The following is a 26,319-nucleotide window of genomic DNA, read 5'->3' as shown; positions in this document are numbered from 1 at the left end:
GGCGTGATCATTTGTCAAATTCTCAAGCGGTTACGCTTAGATTAATAACAAGTTATTTACATGTTTTGTGGGCATCTAACCCTAAGTAGACATTTACAAAATAGCACATACATCTATTACTCTTACCCTTCGCGGATGGGCTATTACAACCCTCTTAACTGCGCACCTGGCGGCCGTGACGTCACGTCGACGCGACGAGCGGAGCGAACGCGGGGAGGTGTGCGGGTGAGTGCGAGGGAGAGTGGCATTCTAGCGAGGTGCGCAGTTAGCTTGATCATGTTGTATGTACAGCACATTAGGCTGAAATTTTTTTTGCAAAGTCTGTGCCTTTTTAATTTTTATTGGCTTAAATAAAAATAATTTGAGCTTAGTGCTATAGTTAAGCTGCGAGCTAGGTGATAGGTAGGTAAATTAGGTAATAATGATCTAAAAATAATAATAAGTAAAAATTTATACGTGTACGGGCGGGAGGCAGTGGTTGTAAGGCACCGCTCCGGTGCCCGGGATATGCGGTCAGGAAGGGAACTAACTCCCTAGTGAGCCTAGAGTCCCTATTCCCTAAGACACTAAGTCCCTAGACATACTTAGACATAATAAGGTTTTGATAGGAAGGAAGCTGCTCCCAGGTCGCCCAGGGCAGCAGCGTTAGGACGGTAGGTAGGCGGCGGGGACCCGCTGCCAGCCCGGCAGACTCACCGGACTGATCATAGCGACGGCTAAGGGTGTCTTGGCCGCAGCGGGGGGAAATGAGACACAACGACGGACGGTTGATATCTGATTTATTGGTATTATGTTATGCTATTTATACATGGTTTATTGTTTGTACACATTCAAAGGTATTTGGTAGTGTGCCGTCGGTGTAGAGTGCCGACGGTGCACGCTGAGGGTTCAAGGGTCGCCGGCGGTCGATGCTGACAGTGCAGCAGGATGTACGATCGTGCTCGTACAATACGATTATGCAATAAAATGTCCAGATAAGAGAACATTAATTATTATAATTACAACTATTTGCACATTATTATTATTATTGTTATTGTATTTATATTTATACGGCCTTGTTGATGTTGATGTGCAGTTTAGGTTAGTGTCCGTGACTTCCACTCAGCATGGGGCCCACTGAAAACCAGCGTCGTGGCCTTCCCCACCGTGGGCCACGGCATAATAATATTATGCTGAGTGGAGTCCCATTGCGATGGGCATCGCTGTTGCGACAGGATAGCATTGCTCATTTCACTTTTTATTTCTTTGTAATATTTAGGTATGTGCTATTTCTGTCTTTTTTTCTGTAAGTATACGTTCTCTGTCGCTAACTAAGTGATGTTCATCGTAATAAATGTTTCTTTCTTTCTTTCTTTCTAATTATTAAAATTGATTGTATGCCCAGACACCCTAAAGACAAATTGTTTGTCACATCATGTTTTCATTCATGGTCTACTTTTAATGAAATTGTTAAAACGTATCTATCTACGATTAAAATTTTAACTTACAGAAGGCAGTAAATGGGAATTAATTATCAGGCTTTTAATTTTACAAAGAATCTTCGTAATCCAACAATTAGAACACCTTTCAAAGGGCCAATCAGAAGTTTTCCTCTTCATAAAGATTAATGTCCTAACTTTTCAGGTATCTATCAAGAAACCCCTTAATCTTAAGGGATAGAAAGTAACAGTAGGACTAGTATTTTACTATAAATACACTTATGCTGGGTTACACCATCTTACTTTAACTTTAACAAACGCCAAAAGTCTGTCATACTACTTACATATCGCCGCCATAGTTTGAAAACCTCGGGAATGCTTTTTTTTCATATTTATGCACTTAAATCCATTTCGTTCAATCTCACAGAATATAACTAATAGATTACAGAATAGTTTTGGATATTATTTTACACATTTAACAAAAAATCATAAAAGAAAATTACATAAAATTTACTCTGCCCCATCTAGGGGACATAGGACCATAAGTCAAAGTTAAGTCACATAAAATTTACAGCACGCAGTATTATCTTCTTCCTGAAAAAATATTTCTTTTACACTTAAGAGGTTTTCAGTCTAAGGCGTCGATATACAAAAACACCGGTTATGGTTATAGTTACGGTTAAAGCTCAGTCTGATAATGTTTAGACAAAGATAAACGTTTGTTTAGTCGTTTGTCTAGGTTTTTAGAACCTACTTTATCTTTTTCTTGTAGGTAAAGCCTGGTCCGTGAGTACGTAGAATTTTGTCCAATGACCCCAAGCTACCCATCCTTATCGCTCGCGCGTAATTATATTGCTGTCACGACTGTGCGACGGGCGCCCGCAGTGAGTGTGCGAGCGCGACAGCAACATAATTACGCGCTAGCGATAAGGATGGGTAGCTTGGGGTCATTGGACAAAATTCGACGTGCTCACGGACCAGGCTTTAGTTACTCTTCATTTTTATCATTGACAGTTCTCACAACTTACTCTATGAAGTTCAGAACTTGGTGTGATAAAATACAATTACAGTCAAACCTGGATAAGTGAGAACTGGATAAGTGAGAAAACTCTATAAGTGAGAGTAATAGCCAGGACCCGTCATTTTAAGCTCCCAAAACCTCTATTAGCGAGAAACAGAAACCTCTGTAAGAGAGAGTCGTTTTTTCCTCATAGACCTCCGTAAGTGAGACTGCTACTTATCTATACCTCTATAAGCGACAGTCGAGCTTTATTTACAAATTTAACATGTGCTATTTTATGACTCATTCTTAACTTTCGTGGAACTTCCTACCATTGTTTTTGTATTCTCGTCAATATTGTTCCTATTCTATTTCGTGGAACTAAATATAACTTTATTGTTGTTATTTTATCGCATTATTTTCAAATGGACACGTGTGCCTGTGTACCGTCCTGTTTGTCAGACTTACTCAGTTTATAGTTTTCAATTGCGAAGGAATTTGTTATTGCTGCGTACCCCTATAAGAGAGAAACGCTACCCATGTACCTGCATTAGCGAGAAACTCGGGAAACCTCTATAAGCGAGAATGAGATTGTGCTCCCTTGAACTCTCGCTTATCCAGGTTTGACTGTATTTGAAAACTTTATAAATTACTTCACTTACCTATTTAATGTTTTATCACAGTTTTTCAGTTACATTTGAAATGAGAAAGCAACTAAGTATTAATAAGAAACTAAACAAAAAGTTACAGTATCTTAATATCTTTTGTTGTTTACATAGAGTTTTGGATACCTACTTAGTATGTAATTTAAATACGTACTTTAAGAGAAAATAAATGATGATTCTGATTCTGAAAATATAAGTTCAAATATTACTTATTATAATATTCTTTAATCTAGTTTCTACAGTTTATTAAAGTCATGTAAGTACTTATACCCATAAAGTCGTGGCGGGTTCTATGTGTATATTTTATATTTCAGACAAAAAAATGAGCGGTGGCCATTTTTGGTTCTTACTTTTAACTTACTCAAACTGTGTGTGATATTTTTATGTTGGAACCAAAATATTTTTTCTTTCGTTCTTTCATTTATAATGTGGTTTACAACTTCTAATTCTAGTATTTTGTAAAAGCACCTAAAACCAAAGGAATACGTTGAAAATTGCCTTATTCTTAAACCAGGCCAACGTAAACTCAAGTTTTTTTCACAGTGAACTTTGGCCTAACCTCAACTTCCTATAGAAAATGCTGCAGACTAAATATTAAGCAGCTAAAACCTACGTAGTAAGAACGGGGTAGTCTTTTTAAAATCAACTTAAGCAGGTCTTGCCTGCATCGTTGCTGCAACCAGCCCGTTCTAGGGTTCCGTAGTCAATACTGAGGTTTTTTTTTATAAAATGACTACCTAATAAAGTACCTACTACTGCTATTTCTATTTATTTATCGGCAGACAGTTGTGCTAACTTTGTTGCGGCGCTTCTTCTCAGCACTTGCCAAATGTTGGTCTCGAAGCGCTGGTAGGGTAAAAAGATTATGAGATATGTAGAGGTTCCTCAAGAGTAAAATATTTGTCGATTTGTAAGTACTATTTAAATCTTTAATATGTATAAAAATTAATCGCAAAATGAGTTGTAACAACGCCTGGATCAATTTTACCAATTCTTTTTTTAATGTTTGTTGAAGTCATCTTGCTCGTATAGTTTCGGTTAAAAGTGGCTGTGACATACGGAAGGACAGACATGACGATTTTGATTTTCATACGGAACCTCGTAACAACAATTAGAGCACTCTTTGCTGTTTAATTTTTCGCTCGCGATCTCGTTTGTTTTTTGCGCCCGCTCTGAACAGTGAGGAGGTTTTTATAAAATTACTTATTAACATACTCTATTATGACCCTTTCAAGGCAAGCTCTAAAATAATTTCGCGCCATTTTGCGAAACAATATTTCGACTTTGTCGTAACTAACGCCCGTATTCACACACGATACTTGCTTAATATAAGTGAAGCTGCAAATCGAATGAACAGCGTTGAATAGAGCTCTGTCGTGTGTCACGTGTCACCCTGTGCGTCCACGCGCACTGTGACACCTCATAGTAATATTTATGAATACGGGCGTTAGTATTATAAACTTAGGTACTTTTTGACCGCGATTTTTTTCTGTCATAGAAAACTTTTAAAAAATCAGATCTCATGTAGAGCCAAGCTTTTAACTCTATACGCCCTAACTCTACAAGTCCTACCAAAACTACACCTTATCTTTATCTATATCTATAAAAGCGAAAGGATTGACTAACTCACTCATCACGAAATCTTAGAAACTACAGGTGCTAGAAGTCTCAAAGAAGAACGGTCATCTGTGACCCAAGCCCGACAGAAACGAGACATACCTTAGTTTTTTTGTCATGTCTTAATTAGTTAAATTATATATTTTTTATATTCGAAATCTATGTATAACAACAAAATATTACCCTTTGTTTTTGTTCAGGTGTTATACAAAAACTAATACAAAATGCCTATTTATCACCAAAATTGGTAAATGTATGTATCTAAATGTCTATTACAGCTGCTATGGAATGTATCTAGGTGACCTGGAGATTCAGCCGGATTATACAGGGTGGAAACGAGAAGTTACAAAATCTAAAAATTCAATGTTACCAGCTTCCATAATCTGTACCTATTATTGGTACCATTTGAAAGAGCTCGTGAAGAACTTTCAGAATCAGTAACTAGTTTTTCGATATCTTGTATACTTTAGAAATAATCGAGTGAAATCACTTATCGTTTCCACCCTGTATAATCCGGCTGTATCTCCAGTAATGTAGGCCTAAGATGTGCGCCGTGATAAGAGGTTATCACGCCATTTTATCGATTTTGCCTATACATTTTTACGTCGATAAAAGTTATCACGGCGCGCATCTTAGGCCTACAGGTCACCTAGATACATTCCATAGCAGCTGTAATAGACATTTAGGTACATACATTTACCAATTTTGGTGATAAATAGGCATTTTGTATTAGTTTTTGTATAACGCCTGAACAAAAACAAAGGGTAATATTTTGGTGTTATACATAGATTTCGAATATAAAAAATATATAATTTAACTAAATAAGACATGACAAAAAATTGAGGTATGTCTCGTTTCTGTCGGGCCTGGGTTTTTTTTGTATGGAGCGTGACCGTTCTTCTTTGCATGGGGATTTTAGAATGAAGATGTTCACTAAGGCTGGGTTGCACCATCTTACTTTGACTTTAACAAACGTCAAAAATCTGTCAAACGCCATACAAAAAACACCGGTTATCATAATAGTTACGGTCAAAGTTAGGTGGTGCAACTCAGCCTTAGACGGGATTTCGCAAAACCACGCGAAAGCACGAAGTCGCGGGCGGCCGCTAGTAATATTAATGTAGATGCACGAAATTCTCATTACAAACACACAGGCATAAAATATACGAACGTGTCTAATAATTATTATTCTTCAACATTCCTTCTCGCCAGTCCATTACCTGATAACTCGGTTATCTTGGGATAACTGGATTTCTAACGCCTCAATATGAGACGAAATACCTAACATAAACGTTTGTTAGCCCGGTAGATCCACTAATAAAATTATTGAATAAACAAAAACCCAACTGCGTAAAAATGAACTAAAAAGATAAAAACAAGACATCTTAGTGTTCACAAATGCAGTCGGAGGCATCAATGACTGATTCTTTTATGTATTTTGACGCTTCCGACTGCTTATGAACACTAAGGCTGGGTTGCACCATCTTACTTTAACTTCAAAAATCTGTCAAACTCCATACAAAAACCACCGGTTATCGTAATAGTTACTGTCAAAGTTAGGTGGTGCAACTTACCCTAAGTTGTCTTATTTTTATCTTTTTAGTTGGTTTTTCGTTTATTCAATAATAATTTTATTTTAATCTTTTTAGTTAAATAACGTACAAATTATTGTAAACTACATACAAAGCCCTTTATTTTGATACCCCACTCGATAGGTTTTAGGGGAAAAAATGATTTTTAAGACATTATGGCGCCTAAAATTCGCCATTTTGATTTTTTCAATTTTAATATAGCCAGTCTCACTATATCACAATAAGTATAGCCCATTAATTTATCGAGGAAGGCTTTAGGATAACATCACCCTATCCCCACCCCCATCAGCTAATATTAGTTTATAGGGATGGGAACGAGTGGTAAAAATAGTCCCGCATCTGTAAGTGGGATTACTATTCCCACGTCAGGTGTATTCCTTACGTGGACGTTCTGTTGTTGATTAAGAGTCCATTGGTTTGATTAACTATATTGCTGAGTGCGACCCAAATTACCTATCTCCAGGGAAAATTCTCGGGCGTAATGTAGCAATGAAATTTTCACACTACATAGACCTATCACCTTTATTTTTCATGAAATAAGAGCTAATTTTCTGTGGGCAGCGCAAGAGCGTTTGCTGTGGAAAACCTTGGAGGAGGCCGTTATCCAGCAGTGGACGTCATTTGGCTGAAACGAACGAACTACATTTAAATGTAACATTCTAATCACATTATTAATTTAGATGAATTTCAATGATAAGCCCATTTTCTATAGACAAAGAGTTTCCTTTGAGTCGTGATAATTTATTCGTTTTTGGTCTTTGAATCGAAATAAATTTAAATTGTCACGACCACAAATTAATTATACAGGTTGTCCCAGAATGAGTGAATCAAACTGCTAGGGGAGATAGCTCTACTAATATACTATCCCTAAAAAGAAAATTGAGTTTGGTTTTTTTTTAAATAAAGTGCTCTAAACTCGAAATCTAGTCATTATTTTCAAAAGTTTGTTTACAGAAAAACGAAGCGATCATGTACAATTAATATTAGTAAGAAAAAAGTACAAATAAACTCCAAACGCAGCAATTATAGCCACTTTTTCATAATTTTTTTTGTGTCCTTTATTTCTTTTTTCATATTTTTTAGGGATAGTATGTATGTTACAGGAAATGTATGAAATCCGTCATTGTATACAATTTCAGGTGTGGGAGCAGTTAGCTAGAGACCTTTGGCTTAATTTTTTTAATTGTGTATAATACTGTATCTCATGTTGATAGCCCAATAAAATAAATAAATAAATAAATTTCTGGGAATTGTGTATAAGTCCTAAAATCACCATCACATGTGATGTCATGTCATGGTGACATGTCCAAGAAATGTGTGATGTAAATTATATTAGACACATTTCCTAGGAAAATTACACATTTCCTAAACAGCAATCGGAAATGTAATTAAGATATTTTTTTTACACAAAATTATTTTTATTACGCCACTTTTTGTTCTCCGAAACTTAAATGGCGCTACCGTGCCGCGGCAGCTGTGTATGTGTAAGGTCGCAAGTCTAACCTAACCTAACCGAGACTTTGTTATCCAGCTACAGGAGTACTAAAACCTTCATGTCAATAATAGTTTAATAAAAGAGATGTTAAAATTACGGATTTCCAATACTTCAGCGTAATATGCGTGATGCCGAAAGAAAGGTATGCCAATAAATTTTAGGCAAATATTTTTTTCGACCAAAGTATAATAGTGCGAAAACAACTGTCAGGTTAAACAATAATAATTGTGAGTTAAAAGTACTTATCGGCCAATGTGGTTTGGCTAAATGAAATTTTAGGCGTACCGAGGGACACCCGATCACGCGACCGCGCTTGTTCCGCTTAGTTTTATACATTTCCTAATACAATATTGGAATTCTATAAAATTCCTAGGAAAAGTATACATTTCCTAGGATATGTGCGTATTAAAAAATCTCTGAAGCAATATTTTATACATTTCCTAAATAGCTTCGGAATTGTATACATTTCCTAGGAATAGTATACAATTCCTAGAATTCATACATTTCCTGTAACATGTACATTAGTAGAGCTACCTCCCCTAGTAGTTTGATTCACCCATTCTGGGACACCCTGTATAGGTAAAGCTTAAGTATAAACTAAAGGGGTCTCTTAATGACTAAAGGTGACTATACACGTGCCAGTAACTAATACGCTTGTTACTAGTCATTGTGTTTAAGCAACTGGCATGCCTGTTTCTCCAGGAATGCATCCTGCGCAAAACTGGACAATCTTGTGAACACACGTTGTGTAAGAAATTGGAATCACAAATTCCAACGGATCGACGGGATACAACGGGATGTTCGTGAGAACGTTAATATTAAACGGGATCCATAAAACGAGTGACAGCAAAAATAGTGGTGTATAAGAAAATAAAACGCAGACGAAGCCGCGGGCACAGCCTTGAGTAAACTAAATAAATCATACTCCCACCAGCGATTGCTCAATGATTACACGTTTCCCTCTCGGAAAACGTCGGGAAAGTTTTCCGTCAAAACGACGCACTCAACAATATCGTGGACTTACGACAATAATTTCATTTCGGTGGAATTTGTTTTACGCCCCTCGGGAAATGTCGCGCGGCGAACTAGTTCTAAAGATTGAGCTATGACGGAGAGAGATGAGGAAAGTCCACTCTGTTTTGACAATAATCATCATCACTTTCGAATACATTGGAAAGATACATGAAATAAATGATGTGTGTGTCTTTCGTAAGATGTGATCAAAAATCTAGGCAGTTAAATCAAAATTATGTTTTGCCTTGCGTTTTGCTTGTGGGTCTTTTTTTTTCTTTCGGTTTGGCGCTCCTTAGACTGCGCGCCCCGGTTTAACCCCTCTAGATCCGTACTTGCACCATGTAGTTTTCTGTGGTCAGGACTATTCTCACCTCTCGTTCCCACTGCTGCAACTCTATGTGTGATCTACAGCTTGACCGCCAATAAAAACACAACCAGTGAAGGTCAAGTTTGCCCCGGGGGAAAGTTTTCTGTAGTCGTACATTACTGTATATTTCTACACTGTCATTGAGCCCAGCGAGACTGATGACCTTTCTGCTCCTTCAATTATCCGGTACAATATTAGAATGGGCAGCGACTTTATGTGGAAGACTAGTCCTTTCCTGTGTGTTGACACGTCAAGACAATCTTAAGGATCGGCCAAACCAACACGTGCAGCTCAGGCTGATGGCGATCCTATATGCAGGTTGCACGCGTTTGGCCGAACCTTTATGTCGACACTGGCAGAAGTTCAAAGTGGAGATTCTTATTTTTGAAGGCCGTGACTTCTTAAGGCAAGACATCTTAAGGTTCGGCCAAACCAACGCGTTCAGCCTACGTCCGCGATAGTGTGCACGGTGGCGATCACTGCACGTGGTGGATCAATAACTTTTGCACGCGCAGTGATCGCCACCGTGCACGCCATCGCGCAAAAATTAGAATCTTTTTATTTACTTACTAGTAAAAATATTTTCAATTAATGAAAATTTAATTGACATTAACTACTTTACTTGCCAGACAAATTACAAAAGATGATTTATTAAATTATTAAAAGCTAACAATCCATCATAATCCGAGTGACTTATAGAAAATTATACTTTTCTGAGAAATCTCCGAAAAGTAAAATGGTACCTACTCGTTTTATTTTTTGCGCCCCCAACTTTTCAGGGAACTTCCAATAAGTTTTATGGAACATAGTCTTGGTAACTTTTAGAAGGGTGCCCCATTATTATTTATTACTAGCTTTCCGCCCGCGGCTTCGCCCGGGGTTTTTCCGAAAATTATTCGAATTTTTCTCGCCGTAAAAACCATCCTTGGACTTCAATGACCATTAAAAAAAAATGGTAAAATTGGTTCAGGCGTTGTTGAGTTATGCGCTTACCAACACATTTTGTGATTCATTTTTATATTAGGTATAAATAAATAAATAAGTAATAAATAAAAAAACGTTTATTGCTTTTTACACATAAAAGGAATTACAAGAAACAAAATTACATTATAAGCTTAAAATAACTTATATGCTAAAAGAAAAAGCAAATGGAGGTGGCTCAGCATGTGCCGCCAAGGACTACCTGCCCTAGACAGCGCTGGTTTTCAGCCACCACCATTAGTCTAGTAGATTTTTATATCTATGGCGGGTAAATAGGCCGAAGTGGTTAACCGAAAACTTTTTCGCGGAACTACACTCGGATGGATATTGATAGGCTAACTTTAAACTTGGGAACATCACTTATCTTTGTAAAGGGCCCTTGGGAGTTTGGACTTTAATTCGACAAGTATTGCGGCTTTATTAAGAAGTATTGAGCATTTGTTACATTGGATGCATTCTGCGGTCAGAGCTTCAGGACCTCAGCGCTAAAAAATTTCAACTGGAATGCAACGGGACCACGAACGAACTTCAGCTGTTTTGACAAATCCGTATCGCGGTGTCGTTTTGACAGCTAGTTCAAACGAAGATGTCATGTAAACGGAACGCAACTGCGCCTTTGAGTAAAAGCTGACAGAATGCTATTTTCTCTCACGAATATTTGCTATGTTTTAGTAATTTAAGCTTAAAAAATATGGTGTTCCGAATTTTAATGGAAAGCGCATAAATCCGTTGTTTTGTCTTTGTTTGCGCGTGATCTTTGCCGCGATATTAAATTGCACTTCGACTGGAATGAAAATGGAGCGTAACTGGAGTGTGGACAAGAGATGAAACGCGATTGAATTGGAGACATCACAAATTAGCGCAATCGAGGCCCTGGTCAAATAAACACAGTCCGCACCTGTCAGTTTGATATTTGCTCGTGCCCGCACTGTGCCCGTACTGTGATCGCATCAGTAGAAAATTTACAGAGACTGACGGCAATGTTGTTCATATAGAATGATGCGGGCTGCGATTCAAATTCAAATAGTTTATTCAGTACATAGTCATCTTCCCAAATATAGCTTGCCCTACCACCACTTCGGGACAACATGGACTGGTGCTAAGAAGAAGTGGTCGAAGAAACTCAATCACCTTTTTCAGCCTCTTTTTCCATCAAATACCTACAGCAATTTATAACTTAGGTATATTTTATGACACGTAATAAGTGCGAGCTAGGCAGGTAAAGTCCACGCACTCTTGTCGTTTACCTACTTTATATCATTTCAAATAGCTATTTTGACGTCTCCAATTGGCGAAAAGGTAATGGTCATCTGGCCACTATATCTTGCTTCATCAATTGACAACAGTGCACTTTATTGAACACAGTTATGACTAATCTAAGACAAGTAGAATAGAATTCATTTGAGTAAACCTGCTGGGCATTTTTTGGCCAACTCTTTTAGTCGTATTTGCTGTCTGTACGCAACGACGGGAGGAGCAAGTATCTAAATAAAAATACAATGAACTCAAATGTCCCATCACAAATCTTTATTGTTATTAAAACGCAAGCCAGCCCACGCTGACAGACCGCGGGCACAAAAATAATATTAATTTGTCTGTCGCTGTAACTTTTAATTAAGGAAGGGTCGGCGAATGTGGTTCTCAAACTTCCAGCTCAAAAGTCCAAGTCAAAATTCCATCATTTGTGTTGAGAAGCCAACATCGACACGTGTGGGCGGCGTACGATGACTAACGTCACTTCGGGCCGACAGCGTCATCATCGGCATCGGCTTTGGACACCACCGTCGACGCACGCTTACCGCGTAGTCATAGATAATTTTTGTGATTAGGCTGGCGAGAATTACAGCACCTATTTTTATACAGTCCGCTATTTTATTTATAACTAATATTCGTTAGGACCCTAACAATTTGCATGGACTATTAAAAATAGTGCTTACAAATCGTCAAATAATATTCAGCCAAATGACGTCCACTGCTGGACAAAGGCCTCCCCCAAGAATTTCCACAACGATCGGTCCTGCGCTGCCCGCATCCAGGGTCATTCCGTGACCTTCACCAGATCGTCGGTCCACCTAGTGGGAGGCCTACCCACGCTAAGTCTTCCGGCCCGTAATTAAGCTAGTTGACTGCGACATTATGTACATACAATACGATTTATTTTAAGCTATACTTAGAGATCTAGATAGACTACACGGGTTGGGTAGAAAAACTTGAGAACCAGTGCATTCGTAATAATTCCAACCCTTTGGTCAGATGTTAGTGGGCCCAGGAATTCATTATCCCGAATTGTTCTGTGTACCTATTATTTGTAGTGAGACTTGAATTGGGTCAACCTTTGGAATTTGTACGTTTGACAAAATCACTCTAATTAAAGTTTTCGAGAGTTATTTTGATTAAAAAAATATCACAATTTTTTTTGCAACATTTTTCTTTACTGCTCCACCCCTATTGACTGTAGAAGGCCTTTCTCGACAAATGGGCTATCCAACACAAAAATATTTTTTCAAATCGGGCCAGTAGTTCCTGAGATCGAGCGCATTCAAGTAAACAAACTCTTCAGCTTTATAATATTAGTAACTAGCGGCCGCCCGCGACTTCGTACGCGTGGATCCCGTTTTACCCACTTAGGGGTGGAGTTTCGTAAAATCCGTTCTCAGTGAGCACCTACGTTCTAAAAGGAAACCCCATGCAAAATTTGAGACTCCTGGCACTTGTAGTTTCTGAGATTTCGTGATGAGTGGGAGAGTCAGTCAATCAGTGACCTTTTTTAAAGATATGGATTACGAGTAAGTTAGTAAAGAAAGATGACATCACACGGCGCGTCTGGTTAAAATGGTAGTAACGAAGGATTAAAATATCGTGAAAATAAAAATATAAGGTCACAATGTTCCCTTTTAATTAAAAGCATTTAATTAAAGAACCTGCGTTTACGTTTTAAATTTACGCACTGGGTTTAGACGGGGCGTTTAGCCCAATTCTTATCTCGTGGGTTTTGTTATGTGAAATACTTTATTCTAAAACCGGGATAGTTTTTTTAATTTTTTTTTAGTAATTTTGTTATACACAAATTACTAATAGTGCATAGCGGAATTGGTGCATTAAGGAACTAACCGATTTTATGTGAGAAGCATAAATATATCCGGGGCTTGCTTAGAAAAAGTCGCGTTTATTTTGCACAGTGCGTAACCCAGTAACGCTATCGTCGTGTTCCCAAATTTATAGCTCTTCATAACACTCGACGTTTATTTTGTGAGGGAACAAAATAAGCAGGTGGATGCGTTTGGGCGCGTTGATAACATTGAAATATTAAGGCGTTTTGTACGAGAGAGTAATTATTTTAAGACGAGTTCATCTATTCCAAGAGATGGATACAATAAAGGTTCGGCCAAACCAACAATGCAAGGCAAAGCCAAGGCGATGGCGTGTATGAATTTAAAAGAAAGAAGAAAGAAAGAAAAAATAATTTATTTGGAAATTTGTAGCTATGAGTTCACATCAACGCGTCTTCTGTCCTTGGTCGCGGCGATCTATTCACGCGTAGTGATCGCCATCGCTATCGCCGACGCGAGCTGTACGCGTTGGTTTGGCCGAAGCTTAATGGTTAATACGACAATTTCATAAGATCATCGGTCTACCTAGTGGGAAGCCTCGCTCTACGTCTTCTGGCCCGTGATTGCCACTAGAGAATAAATGAATTTTCTACTCCAACTGGATTCCAAGATAATGAAGCTAAAATAGCTAGTAAATAAATACTTAAATGAAACAGACTTTCCAAAAACAAATCAATCTATAAAAACGAAAGGTCACTGATTGACTGACTCACTCATCACGAAATCTCAGAAACTACAAGTGCTAGGAGCCTCAAATTTTGCATGGGGGTTCCATTTAGATCGTAGGTGCTCATTAAGAACGGATTATACGAAACTCCACCCTAAGGGGGTAAGACGGGATCCACGCGTAAGAATTCGCGGGCGGCCGCTAGTCAATAATAAAAAGTAACATTAACACAACACACAAAGTAACATCATCAATCCTTTCCCAAGATTTGAATCTAGATGCGGGGTAAACCAATGACATAAACCACTGAACCATCCATTCCTTGAAGGGAAGATTCCCTCCTTCCAGATAGAAACACGCCAATATTCGGTTTTTATATGCTGAGAAAGATGTTCGGAATTTACCGCCTCATTGGACACGGGGCTTGGACGACGATGATAAAAGGAACGCTAAAAATGAAATATCTTTTCTCAGAGATGGCAACTTATTCTTGTATGGGCCAGGAAACATGGACACATCTTTTTGAAATTCATAACAACAAAACCGGCCAAGTACCTAAACGTGTCGGAATCGCGTCAAAAATTGGGGCACACTGAAAATCAGCGTCGTGGCCTTCCTCACCGTGGGCATATGCTGAGTGAGGTCCCATTGCGATGGGCATGGCTCTGCTCAGTTTACTTTCTCTTCCATTGTATGTTTTATGTCATACCTATGTCTTTTTTAGTTTTTTTTATTTACCCCTTTTGCCATTTTTTTAGTTTTTCAAAAAGATTTTGTGATGTCCATTGCAATAAATGTTTCTTTCTTACTTACTTACTTTCTTTTAAAAATAATATCCCAGGACCTCTTAAGAGTAAAGAAAACGCTTTTGAGACGCCTATATGCGTATCTTCCCTTTTTGTTTTAGAGTAGGCGCACACCGTAAATTTTTCGTCGGCCGATAGTTTAGTCGGGCAGATGATCAGTATAAGCATGTATGGAAGTGCGCACACTACGCCGATTCGATTTGGCCGATTCTTCATAAAAATTAAAATCGGGCACAACTATCGGCCAACTAAAAATCAACGGTGTGCGCCTACTCTTAATCTAAGCTTAATACTGTTATTGTCAAAAATTTAAACGTTAAAATATCGTATCGATATAGCCAATGAGCTGGTGTCATTTGCACAACATGGTCAAGTAAACTGCGCACCTGGCACCCGTGACGTCATATCGACGCGGGGAGGCGTGCGGGTGAGTGCGAGGGAGAGTCGCATTCAGCGAGGTGCGCAGTTAGCCCGATCGGGTTGTAATAATGTCAATGTCACTAGAAACTTCAGAATAGCGGGACGCTTTTATCGTTCGTTTCAGCCAAATGACGTCCACTGTTGGACAAAGGCCTCCTCCAAGGATTTCCACAATGCACGGTCCTGCGCTGCCCGCATTCAGGCTCTTCCCGCGACCTTTCCGAGATCGTCGGTCCACCTAGTAGGAGCCCTGCCCACGTTACGTCTTCCAGCCCGTGGTCGCCACTCGAGAACTTTTCTGCCCCAACGGCCATCGTCTCTACGAGCTATGTGTCCCGCCCACTGCCACTTGGTTTTAGCAATTCTGCGACCTATGTCGGTCACTTTGGTTCTCCTGCGGATCTCCTCATTTCTGATTCGATCACGCAGGGAAACTCCAAGCATGGCCCGCTCCATAATGGACGCTTTTATGCTAAGTGATTAATTTGTATTTAAAATGAGGCAATCTAATGTGCAAGTTAGTAAGTAATTTATTGTCCAGTGTTTTATTTATGAAAATAGATCTTCCGGCCCTTAATAATACCGACCGACAAATATCTACCATACGTATATGGACGTAGCACACTTATCAACCCGGAAAGGGATCGTAACCGTATCAACTCGAGGCGGTCAGTATTCTTTGTATGAAACTCCATACTGCAACGCACACTTATCCGCACCGTAACGTAAACGAGTCGCCTCGCGGTTGACAGCGTGCGGAAGGTGATGACAGCTCGCGAAAGGCGATACGGTGTTGATCCCTTTCCGAGTTGATAAGTCTGCTATGACCTTTAAATGGTTTTTGAACCGTCTAGTCTGTTTTGCATCAATGTCATTTGAATTGAATAAATATTATTCATGAAGAAGTTAACAAAAGTGATTTAGATTTACATTTTGAAGTCTTGCGTGCTTTACATTTGAAGGAATGAACATGTTGATAAACATTAATATAATAATTATTTAACGGTACAGACATTTAATTGCAAAGACATTAAAAGTTTTTTGTATGAAGAAATAAATAAAAATGCGAGACTTTGGGCGCGTTCTAGGTAGGTACAGATAAAGATAACGTAAAATTATAATATAACATTAACGTTATCTTTTATTTTTATTTTTTAAATGAAACAAATAAAAGTGAATGTACAATTATATTAGGCGGTGCCAAGATGGCCGTGAATAAATAGTTTAGCTTCATTTTACATTATTTATTAGGATTTTTGCAATAAATACATTTTTGAGTTAATTCATGATTGCTTCACTCAGCCGAGTCCAACCAAATGGGGCAGGTTTTGAGGCAACCGGCTATTTCTATTTTAAAACTTTAAGACGATCCAGAAATTGCGTTGACAGGCGGCGCGATTAGGATGGGAACCCGGATGCAAATAATTGGCACGTTGAATTCATCCACCACTCGGAATTCGATCGTAGCTGCCGTATTCTAAAACAAAAAAATAAGTTGAGATCACCGTCAGGATTACGTCATAATTTGACCAAGAGATGGAGCTGTTCTGTTTTACTAACGCGATATAATTCTATTTCGTTCGTTCGTTCGTTTCAGCTGAAAGACGTCCACTGCTGGACAAAGGCCTCCCAAGGATTTCCACAAAGTCCGGTCCTGCGCCGCTCGCATCCAGGCACCTCCCGCGACCTTCACCAGATCGTCGGTCTACCTAGTGGGAGGCCTGCCCACGCTACGTCTTCCGGCTTGTAGTCGCCACTCAAGAACTTTCCTGCCCCAGCGGCCATCAGCTCTCCGAGCTATGTGCCCCGCCCACTGCCACTTCATTTTAGTGATTCTGCGGGCTATGTCAGTCAGTATAATTCTATTTATTCTGACTAATATCTCTGGACAAATCAATAAAGTCATATCAACCTTAGAAACTGGATTTATTTAGTAATGAATCATGCATGAGTCGCTAGCGATGACGTTCGGTGTAGAATATTTACTTGAGTTTGAATATCATTTTCTATACAGCAATTATTGATTGAATGAATGATAATATAGCACAGCTCAAAGCATGTAAAGGATAATGCTGAGTGACACGTTGATAGTCAAAGACCTAGGCATCCGATAAGAAAGGATTCTCCAAAATTCCCAAAGGGGATAGACGGAACTACTTGTAATTTGGGCTATAACTCCAAAAAACGTTAGACTAATCTACGGGACTATTCCCACCTCTCGTTCCACTGCTGCAACTCTTGTGTAGCCAGGATCTACTAGCTTGACCGCCAATAAAAACCCAACCAGTGAAGGCCAAGTGTGTCTCGGGGGAAAGTTAACTGTCATTGGACCCGTACGCCACTCTTGAACGCGGAGTTTTGGGCTGACACTGTGTAGGTTTGTTGTCGACACGATAAGAAGAAGACTGGACCCGTAACGAATTAATCAGAAGAACATAGGAGGCCTAAAATTTTAAATACTAACCACCGGGAATGACGATTCAATGAACATCTTCAAGGTGTACTGCAGGACCTCGCCTGCCAGCACGGGGCAGAAGGAGTTGGTCAAGAAGTTGCAGGTCAAAGCGTTGTCGCCCAGGGGATAGGGCACCGGTAGCGTTATCAAGCCGAACGGCACGTAAGCTGTCGCCAGGGTACGCATAGTGGCCATCTGGCGAGCTGGAAGATACAAGTAAATAACAAGTGGAAAATACAAGAAAAAAAAATGAGAAATTTTCTAAAACATGCCTCAAAAATGTCCCAAGTTTGGGGCTAAAGATTCTAAATAATAGATAATTTATTGCTTTTATTAAACTTAAACACTCTTATGGCCCATATAGGGCACGATGGCCAGACGGGTTGGCAAGGCCTGATGCTCCCTTATAAATAATAATCATCATAATCATTTCAGCCACAGGACGCCCACTGCTGAACATAGACTGACATAGGCCTCCCCCAATAATTTCCGCAATGACCGGTTGGTAGCAGCTATAAAAATAATAACTGATATAATAATATTTAACATACTAAATATTAAATAACTAATCTGAACCTAATATAAATAAGCTAAAGAAATTGTTTTGCTGAACGCGCTAATCTCAAGAAGTACTACGTAGTCCGATTTGAAAATAATATTTTTGTGCTGGATAGCCCATTTATGGAGGAAGGCTATATTTTTAGACCATTTGTCTCTGGCAAAACAGAGAGTCGTCCTGCATTGGAGATTAATGTCCGTATTCACATATTCATAAGTGCCACTTGTGGTCTAAACTGAATAAATATTTTTTGATTTTTTTTTTTTTCACAAACATTACTATGAGGTCTCACAGTGCGCGAGGACGTACAGGGTGACACATGAACCTGCGATTGGTTCTATTCAAGGTCTTTAGCTCTATTCAACGCTGTGCCTTCGATTTGCTGCTCAACTTAAGCAAGCATCGTTTGTGAATACGGGCATAATTGACCTAATGATGATTACACTACAGCATCATTTTGAAACAAATATACTCACGTGCTTGGAAGACTAGATTGATGACCGCATCTTGCAATTGTGGGAATAAGCATGGGGGATTGATACATCCGTCTATGTAGGCGTTAGCAGGTAGTTCTCCCCCATGCTGTGTGCCTGAAAGTCAAAAATGTATTTCATTGTTTTAGTTAGACAATTAGTTCGTTCGTTTCACCCTAATGCGATCCACAAAGGCCTCCACAATGTCCAGTTGGTCCAGTCATTCGCGTCCAGGTGTTGCCCGCGACCTTCACCAGATCGTCAGTCCACCGAATGAGTCCTGCCTTCACTTCTAACTACTGAGTACTTAAATAAATTGAATCCATTAAAGAACGTAGCACACTTATCAACTCGGAAAGGGATCAACATCGTATCGTCTTTCGCGAGCTGTCATCGCCTTTCGGGCTGTCAACCGCGAGACGAGGCGTTTACGTTACAAAGCGGATAAGTGTGCGTTGTAGTATGGAGTATGGAAAAGTTGTATGTACGTTGGGAACTATTTAAGTGTTGAGCCTAACTATGAATACAAAGTATTTTATTATTAAAAAGGTATTAATTGTGTTTATTGGTATTCTCTTTCATGATCTATGTAGGTACTTTTGGATGTGTCTGATACACTTTTCATAGCAGTTTTTCCTTTCTGCCTGAGGCACCTCCAAAGCATGGTTTTTGAGCGCATGGACAGTCACTTCTGTCCACTTAAATCGCTGTCCACGCATTTAATTTTAATATATGGGTACCAAAATAATAGTTTAGATTCCAAGTAAGATTTTAGTAATGACTGACCCAGTTTATTTCATATTTTAAGTGCTCCAATAGTCAGTTGTATGACAAGACGTGGAAAATCCCACTTTTTCGTCAAGAATGACGATTTTACTGTGTTGGTCAGTTTTCCTTATTATACTGAAGACTTTTGACAAAAAGTAGCGATTTACTATTTAAAATTAACCATTGTAAATTTCTATTGTGACGTTTCTGTCAGATAATCAGGTATTCCGGAAAAATAAGCGATCGTAAGTTTCAAAGTGTTCCGAGCGCATGGGACTTTTGTCGGAATTGGTTCATCTTAAAACACCCCAGTAGCCGATTGCTGTTTATTTTCAGGATCTTAAGCGTAGTTCCTTGGTTCGTCATATAATTTTCAAATTTATATTAATAATATAAAACGTGCTCAAATGAAAAAAAGTTTTGAATAAGGTTATAGTAAAAATGACAAACTTTTCATTAAAAGTATTAAGATATCGTCTAACAACACGTAATTATGTTGTCAAGGCTCACAACTTAAATAGTGCCCTACGTATGTAAAGAAAGAGTTCCATACGGAAAAGAATTTTGTTTCAAAAGTTTCTACTCACAAGTTTCTATGTTAGTAGTCTGCCCCTGGACAGCCAACGCAAACGCGAGAAAAACTACTAAACCGATCATGGCTACGTCTTTTTGGCAAGTGATTCTAAATCAAGATGTAGTGAGTTTTATTAGGCTTTGATTAGTGCAGGTGTTAAGGTATAATGAAGAAAGGTACGGTAGGCACATCATACAATAGCCAACTCACGAGTCACGACCAACTCGAACCAATGAGGGCTATCGTTTTAGCGCTCACCAGTTAGCGCCACTGTAGAGTAAGGTCCTGTCACTTGCTAGTAGCGAAGACAGTGGCACCAACTGGTGAGCGCTAAAGTGGTAGGAGGACTATCGCATTTGCACTCATCAAGATGGCGCCACTGTAGAGTAAGGTCCTGTCAATCGCCAGGGGTGCCAACTGTTAAGTATAAAAACGATAGCCCTCATTCCACTGAAGCGGAACGGACAGATGTGGAAATAATGGGATCTGATTGGTTATTCAGTCGGCAGTTTGGTGTAGTAGTTCAGAACGGACTACACTGCCATGAGTTCCCGGGTTCGATTCCCGGCCGGGCAGAAATTTAAATGATGAATTTTAATTTCTGTGACAGGTCTGGGTGTTTTCTATATACAGGGTGTCCCAGAATGGGTGAATCAAAACTGATAGGGGAGGTAGCTCTACTAATGTACTATCCCTAAAAAATATGAAAAAAAAAATAAAGCGCATAAGGAAACAAAAAAAAATATTTTTGAAAAAGTTAAAATAAATCGGCTTTCCCTAAGTATCTGGCTATAATTGCTGCGTTTGGAGTTTATGTGTACTTTTTTTACTTAGGTATATTAACTGTACATGATAGCTTCGTTTATCTGTAACCAAACTTTTGAAAATAATGAATAGATTTCGAGTTTAGAGCACTTTATTTAAAAAAAAATCCGTTCACAATTTTTTTTTCATATTTTTAGGGATAGTACATTAGTAGAGCTACCTCCCCTAGCAGTTTGATTCACCCATTTTGGGACACCCTGTATAATATGTATGTTTAAAAAAAAAGATATTTAAGTATGTTTATATCCGTTGTTTAGTACCCATAACAAGCTTTGCTTAGTTTGGGACTAGAGGCGCAGTGTAAAATGTCCAAGGATATTTATTTATTTATTTATTCAAAACACATCTTTGCTCCGCCTTGGTGTCAAAGGTACGACTACTGACTGACTGACTAACATAGTGATCTATCAACGCACAGCCCAAACCACTGGACGGATCGGGTTGTTTGGCATGCAGGTAGATATTATGACGTAGGCATCCGCTAAGAAAGGATTTTACGAAATTCCACCCCTAAGGGGGTAAAACGCATACAAAGTCGCGGGCGTCCACTAGTGAACAATAAATTAGTAGTAAATAGGCTACATTTTACCAATGTTTAGACGGTGCTGGATTGACAACGTCAAAGCCATAGCAGGTGGCACATGGCAATGATAGGGAGAAATGGCGGCAGTTGGAGGAGGCCTTTGTCAAATGAGTGACATACAGACGTAGTCGATACATGCATGAGTTTTCTGTGCACAGAGCACGTAATAAATGTTATTGTTAAATTATTATTATTAACCTTTTGTCCCTATGTCTGAGAGTCCTCCACCTGGACATGAGTTGCCCTGGCTTACCTGGAAGTCTTTAAATAGACTTCGGACGCAGGCTGGCCGTAGTAAGGACAATCTGGTCAGGTGGGGATTCTTGGATGGCTTAAACATGCAGTGCAGGTGCGGTTTTGTTCCCCAGTCGATGAAGCACCTGATGTCGTGCCCTGAGTGCCCTGAGTGCCCAAGCAACTGCACTCAGGAGGATTTGATAGCGCTGCTGACAACGCCACTCTTGTGGCGGAGTTTTGGGCTGACACTGTGTAGGTTTGTTGTCGACACGAAAAGAAGAAGATTATTAACATAGGCTACATTTTAAAGAAGCCAGTAAGCGTATAGAGAGAACCTACTGCATTTATATATATATTAATTAAACTCATCGTTATCAGTGATATGATAACCAAGGCGCAGGTGTGCAAGACATACTGATAAAAATACGACGTGATTGAAATTCGATAGACAGTGGTAATTAATAAATAATTAATAGGTACTAACAATAATATTTATTACTTAATAAATAATACATAATACGCTGCCTGCTGCTGTATTTCCTGAACACCAAAATCCGGGCCTTTTCAAGGCGAGAGTGAATAGGCACTTACAGGGCAGATATTTACCATCCTAGACTACACCTCACTTAACACCAGGTGCGATTGCGGTCAAATACCTGCCTTGTCTTGCATAACAATAACATTTCTTCTATGCTGTGGTTCCAGCAAAGTATAGCCACCCCACTCTTTAATACAGGACTATTCCTACCTCTCGTTTCCTCAATGCCACTCCTGTGTACACAGGATCTACAGTTTGAATGCCAATAAAAATCCAACCAATAAAGGTCAAGTTTGTTCCGGGGGAAAGCTAAACCACGGTAATACTATCTATACAGTATTGCAAATCGACCATATTTTTGAAATAAATGTCAACAGCCCCGCGGTACGTCACCGTATGACATGCGATAGGGCTGCTCACTTCCAGTACCCATTCTAATTACATCTTTCTACTTAGAATTTCTATCTAGTTTTGTGATTGTAATTTTTTTTTATTTAGACAAACAAAATACTTTGTGAATGGAATAGGATAAAAATGCGTATTGTTTTGTGTTAGTAGATTATTTAATTAAAAAAAATATACTAAAATAATTTTGAATCTACTAATCATAATGAGTACTTAATGACCTGTTACTTTAATTTCAGGCGGATGAAGTCGTGGGCAAAAGCTGGTTTAATACAATATATATATATATATATTTTTTTTAAGTGATCGGAGGCAAACGACTGAAAATGACCATTTTTGACAGTTAATAACTAGTTTTTGACAAATTTGACCGTAAATGACGGTAGTCAAATTCAATCACCTTAGTCATTTTCAACACTAGGTCATCGACGTCCGTTCGGCACATTCGCGACACTAACTTTTGGATCTCGACCGCGTCCCGAGTTTTGAAATTCGAAGGAAAGCTCGCGTTTCGTCGGTTTATATGAAGTTATAATACTGTATGATATTATTACCGTGGTTAAACTGTCATTGGGCGCGTAGTGTGAGTTTACGTCAAACGCATTCGATTTCGACTGCGTAAAAAGTGACATTTAAATGTATGACGGATTGTACAGCGCCCCTAGCGGAAACTTTCAAGAACTAAAATCATTATATTTATTTAAAGCTTGTATAGACGTTTTTTTTTAGTTTAACGTACATCACAAATGAATCAAGCTTCCTGACGCCTAAGTTTTTGTAAGTTCTAAGTTGGTTCCCGCCACAGATCACAGAAACTAAAGGGAGATGTGAATAATTAACTTTTTAAAAAAATAAAACCGACTTCAAATGCGTGAACACAAAAAAAAACTAAAAATTAAAAATATTGCGTATAAAAAAGTTCATCCCCAATTTTCCACCCTTGGGGGTGAAATATTTTCTTGAAATTCGCATGAAACCACCCTTTTGATAATACCTATTCAACAAAAAAATAATCGTTCAAATTGATTTATAATCGGCGGAGATATTGCGTATAAAAAAGTTCATCCCCAATTTTCCACCCTTGGGGGTTGTTTTTTCTATTATTAAATTTAAATGGGACCACCCTTGAGGTATTACCTATACGCCGAAAAAAGATTTGTTCAAATCGATTCATAATTGGCGGAGTTATATAACCTCCTCCTTTTTTGAAGTCGGTTGAAAAGGGGCGGGTTTAGTGTCGCAACAATATGCTCAAAAACAGAACACATTGCTCGTGACAGCAATGATGACAGCAGCGACGTTATGTGTAAACAGTTTACATTGCTTGCGTAGTACACCTATACCTAAATTCTTTAGAAATTTCCTTGAATGTAAACAAACACTTCTGCACACAATTACACCATAATCACTTACGTGTTCATAATATCATACACATTATTTCACAAGCCCATGAAACCAACTTTATTCTCACGATTATACAAGTTTGGAATCAATCTTTAAACAAATTATTTTAGCAAAATATGTGGACGATGAAAAGGATGATGGGCACAAATGTACGGAAAGTGGTACCCGCTCCAATAGCCATAACCAATATATATTTTAAAAGGCCTTTAGATGTAGGAAAATGTCTGCTATGGGGCCAGTTCTAATTCACGTTTTGAAAGCAGTAATTCCACTAAGTATTATAATGAAAGTATAACACAATCATCCATGTATACGAGTATGTATTATGACTACAATCTATTAATATAACTAAAAGAAGCATTGAAAAGGAAAGGATTATACCTACGATGAACTACCCAAGCTATTAGCCCTTTATTCGCTTTCATCATCATCATCATGATCATTTTAGCCATAGGACGTCCAGTTGAACATAGGCCTCCCCCAATGATTTCCACAATGGCCGGTTGGTGGCGGCCTGCATCCAGCGCCTTCCCGCTACCTTTATGAGGTCGTCGGTCCATCTTGTGGATGGACTTATTGGGTCTTGTGGGTTTATTCGCTTTAGCAACCCATAATAAAACCCATAAGAAGTAATAAAACTTTAACCCCTTTATTAATATACAAGTTACACCCTAGTTGAACTCTGGCTTAAATTGTCATGTGGTATGGAAATGTCATTTTAATCAAGGTTCTTCCTAGGTGTAACTTTTTATTAATAAGGGGGTAGTACTTCTTTAAATAAAAATATTTATTTCACAATTATCCCCATCAATAATTATAGAGTTAAGGAAGGATGCTGGAGCAGTAAACCCTTCCTGCCTCGCATAACCCAAGTACCATACGATGGACACGTATGATACTTCTTCTTCTTCTTCCTCGGTCCCTCACTGATGAGGATCGCGACCACAGATAGTGTTCCTCCACCGACTGCGGTCATAAGCTGTGTGGACCGCACGATGCAAACTCCCGCCCACCGTCTTCCTCACCGCGTCCGACCATCTCGTCGGTGCCCTGCCCCGAGCGCGTTCCTTTTCATACTGTATGATACTTAGGTTACACAAAAAGTATCTTTATCTTCGAACGCAACCAGATCTGAGGCTGGTGGCCATAGTAAATGTTGTTCGTCTTGGTAAGACCTTTCAAATGACACTACAAACATAACTATTGGAGCCGGGTACCATTCTGCAAAAAAGTATGTATATCTTCGTACACAACCAGATCTGAGGCTGGTGGTCATAGTAAAAGTTGTTCATCTTGGTAAGACCTTTCAAACGATACTAGACTCATATCTATTGGAGCCGGGTACCATTTTGCCCATTGTCCTTTGTGAGACTTGTCAAATTGACTTGAAGTTTAAAATTATGTGTTATCTCCATGTTGTCTCTGACACATCAGTGTTGTAACCTGTAAGTCATAGACAATAATCGGTAAATTTAATCGATTTTATTTCAATTATTCAATTATTTTTATTACTGATTGCATTTAAATAGATTTAAATAGGGTCTTAATCAACAATGTATTTTTTCTTCATTGAATGTACTACTAATTGTTTATTGCATTGCTTTATAAAGCATTATAAATTCTTTCTACAGGTACGTAAGTACTACAATAATTTCAATCCGCGATTAACGAGAGGTTTTGTCGCCTCACTAGGGCACAGATTAAAAATGTTTTAATGTCAGTTGGCCATATTTGTTTACATATAGGGAAATTTCTAAAGAATCCGACATTACTAAAGATTATTCGAACGTTGAGTACTGATACCGCAGTGGATAATATAAACAACAGAATACATTCAATCGCACGTCACTGCGTATGTAGTAGTGCTGTACGAACATAAGCCCTTTTAGGTAATATTTTATTTTCAGTAAATTCCGTCAAACTGCAAAATTGCACAGAGGTTAGGGTTGCATATAAACATAATTTATTACAAAACAATCCAAAATTTTACAAATTTTACATTTAGTTATGGTAGTAAGTAGTGTCGATGGGAATGAAGATGTAAGGCCCTTAAAAATTACCCACGACACTACTGGCTTGGTAGTGTAGAAGGGAAAAAATATTCCCCACGACACTACTGGTAGTTTGGTTTAGTAGTGCGGTGGGTCAGAAGGGATCCTCACTTTTCTTGACTCATAGTAACCGCGTTGTCATGTCTTTCGGCGCGCTTCAAACAAACACCGCCACGTCGCCGGCGGCTCGTTTGAGAAGCCGCCGTCCATTGTGATCTGCGCGTCGCGCGCCGCGCCTGGCTGTTTTCGTTCCCGCGCACTCAGTAGCCAACTGGACATGCTACTCTGCGTATAC

General features: G+C 38.8%; 1 protein-coding gene across 1 annotated transcript; it reads right to left on the bottom strand.

Moving 5' to 3' along the window:
* Nucleotides 1–16,325: 16,325 nt before the first annotated feature.
* LOC135082102 (uncharacterized) lies at nucleotides 16,326–20,104 on the bottom strand. The gene is made up of 4 exons (XM_063976856.1): nucleotides 19,995–20,104; nucleotides 18,643–18,756; nucleotides 17,617–17,810; nucleotides 16,326–16,629 (listed from the first exon to the last, which is right to left on the bottom strand). Exons 1-4 carry the CDS (start codon nucleotides 20,062–20,064, stop codon nucleotides 16,513–16,515), a joined length of 495 nt encoding a protein of 164 aa, XP_063832926.1. The 5' UTR covers nucleotides 20,065–20,104; the 3' UTR covers nucleotides 16,326–16,512.
* Between the last annotated feature and the right edge of the window lie 6,215 nt (nucleotides 20,105–26,319).

The sequence above is a fragment of the Ostrinia nubilalis genome, chromosome 21, assembly GCF_963855985.1.
Source record: "Ostrinia nubilalis chromosome 21, ilOstNubi1.1, whole genome shotgun sequence".
NCBI lineage: Eukaryota > Metazoa > Arthropoda > Insecta > Lepidoptera > Crambidae > Ostrinia > Ostrinia nubilalis.
This window is presented reverse-complemented; position numbering and strand designations above follow the sequence as displayed.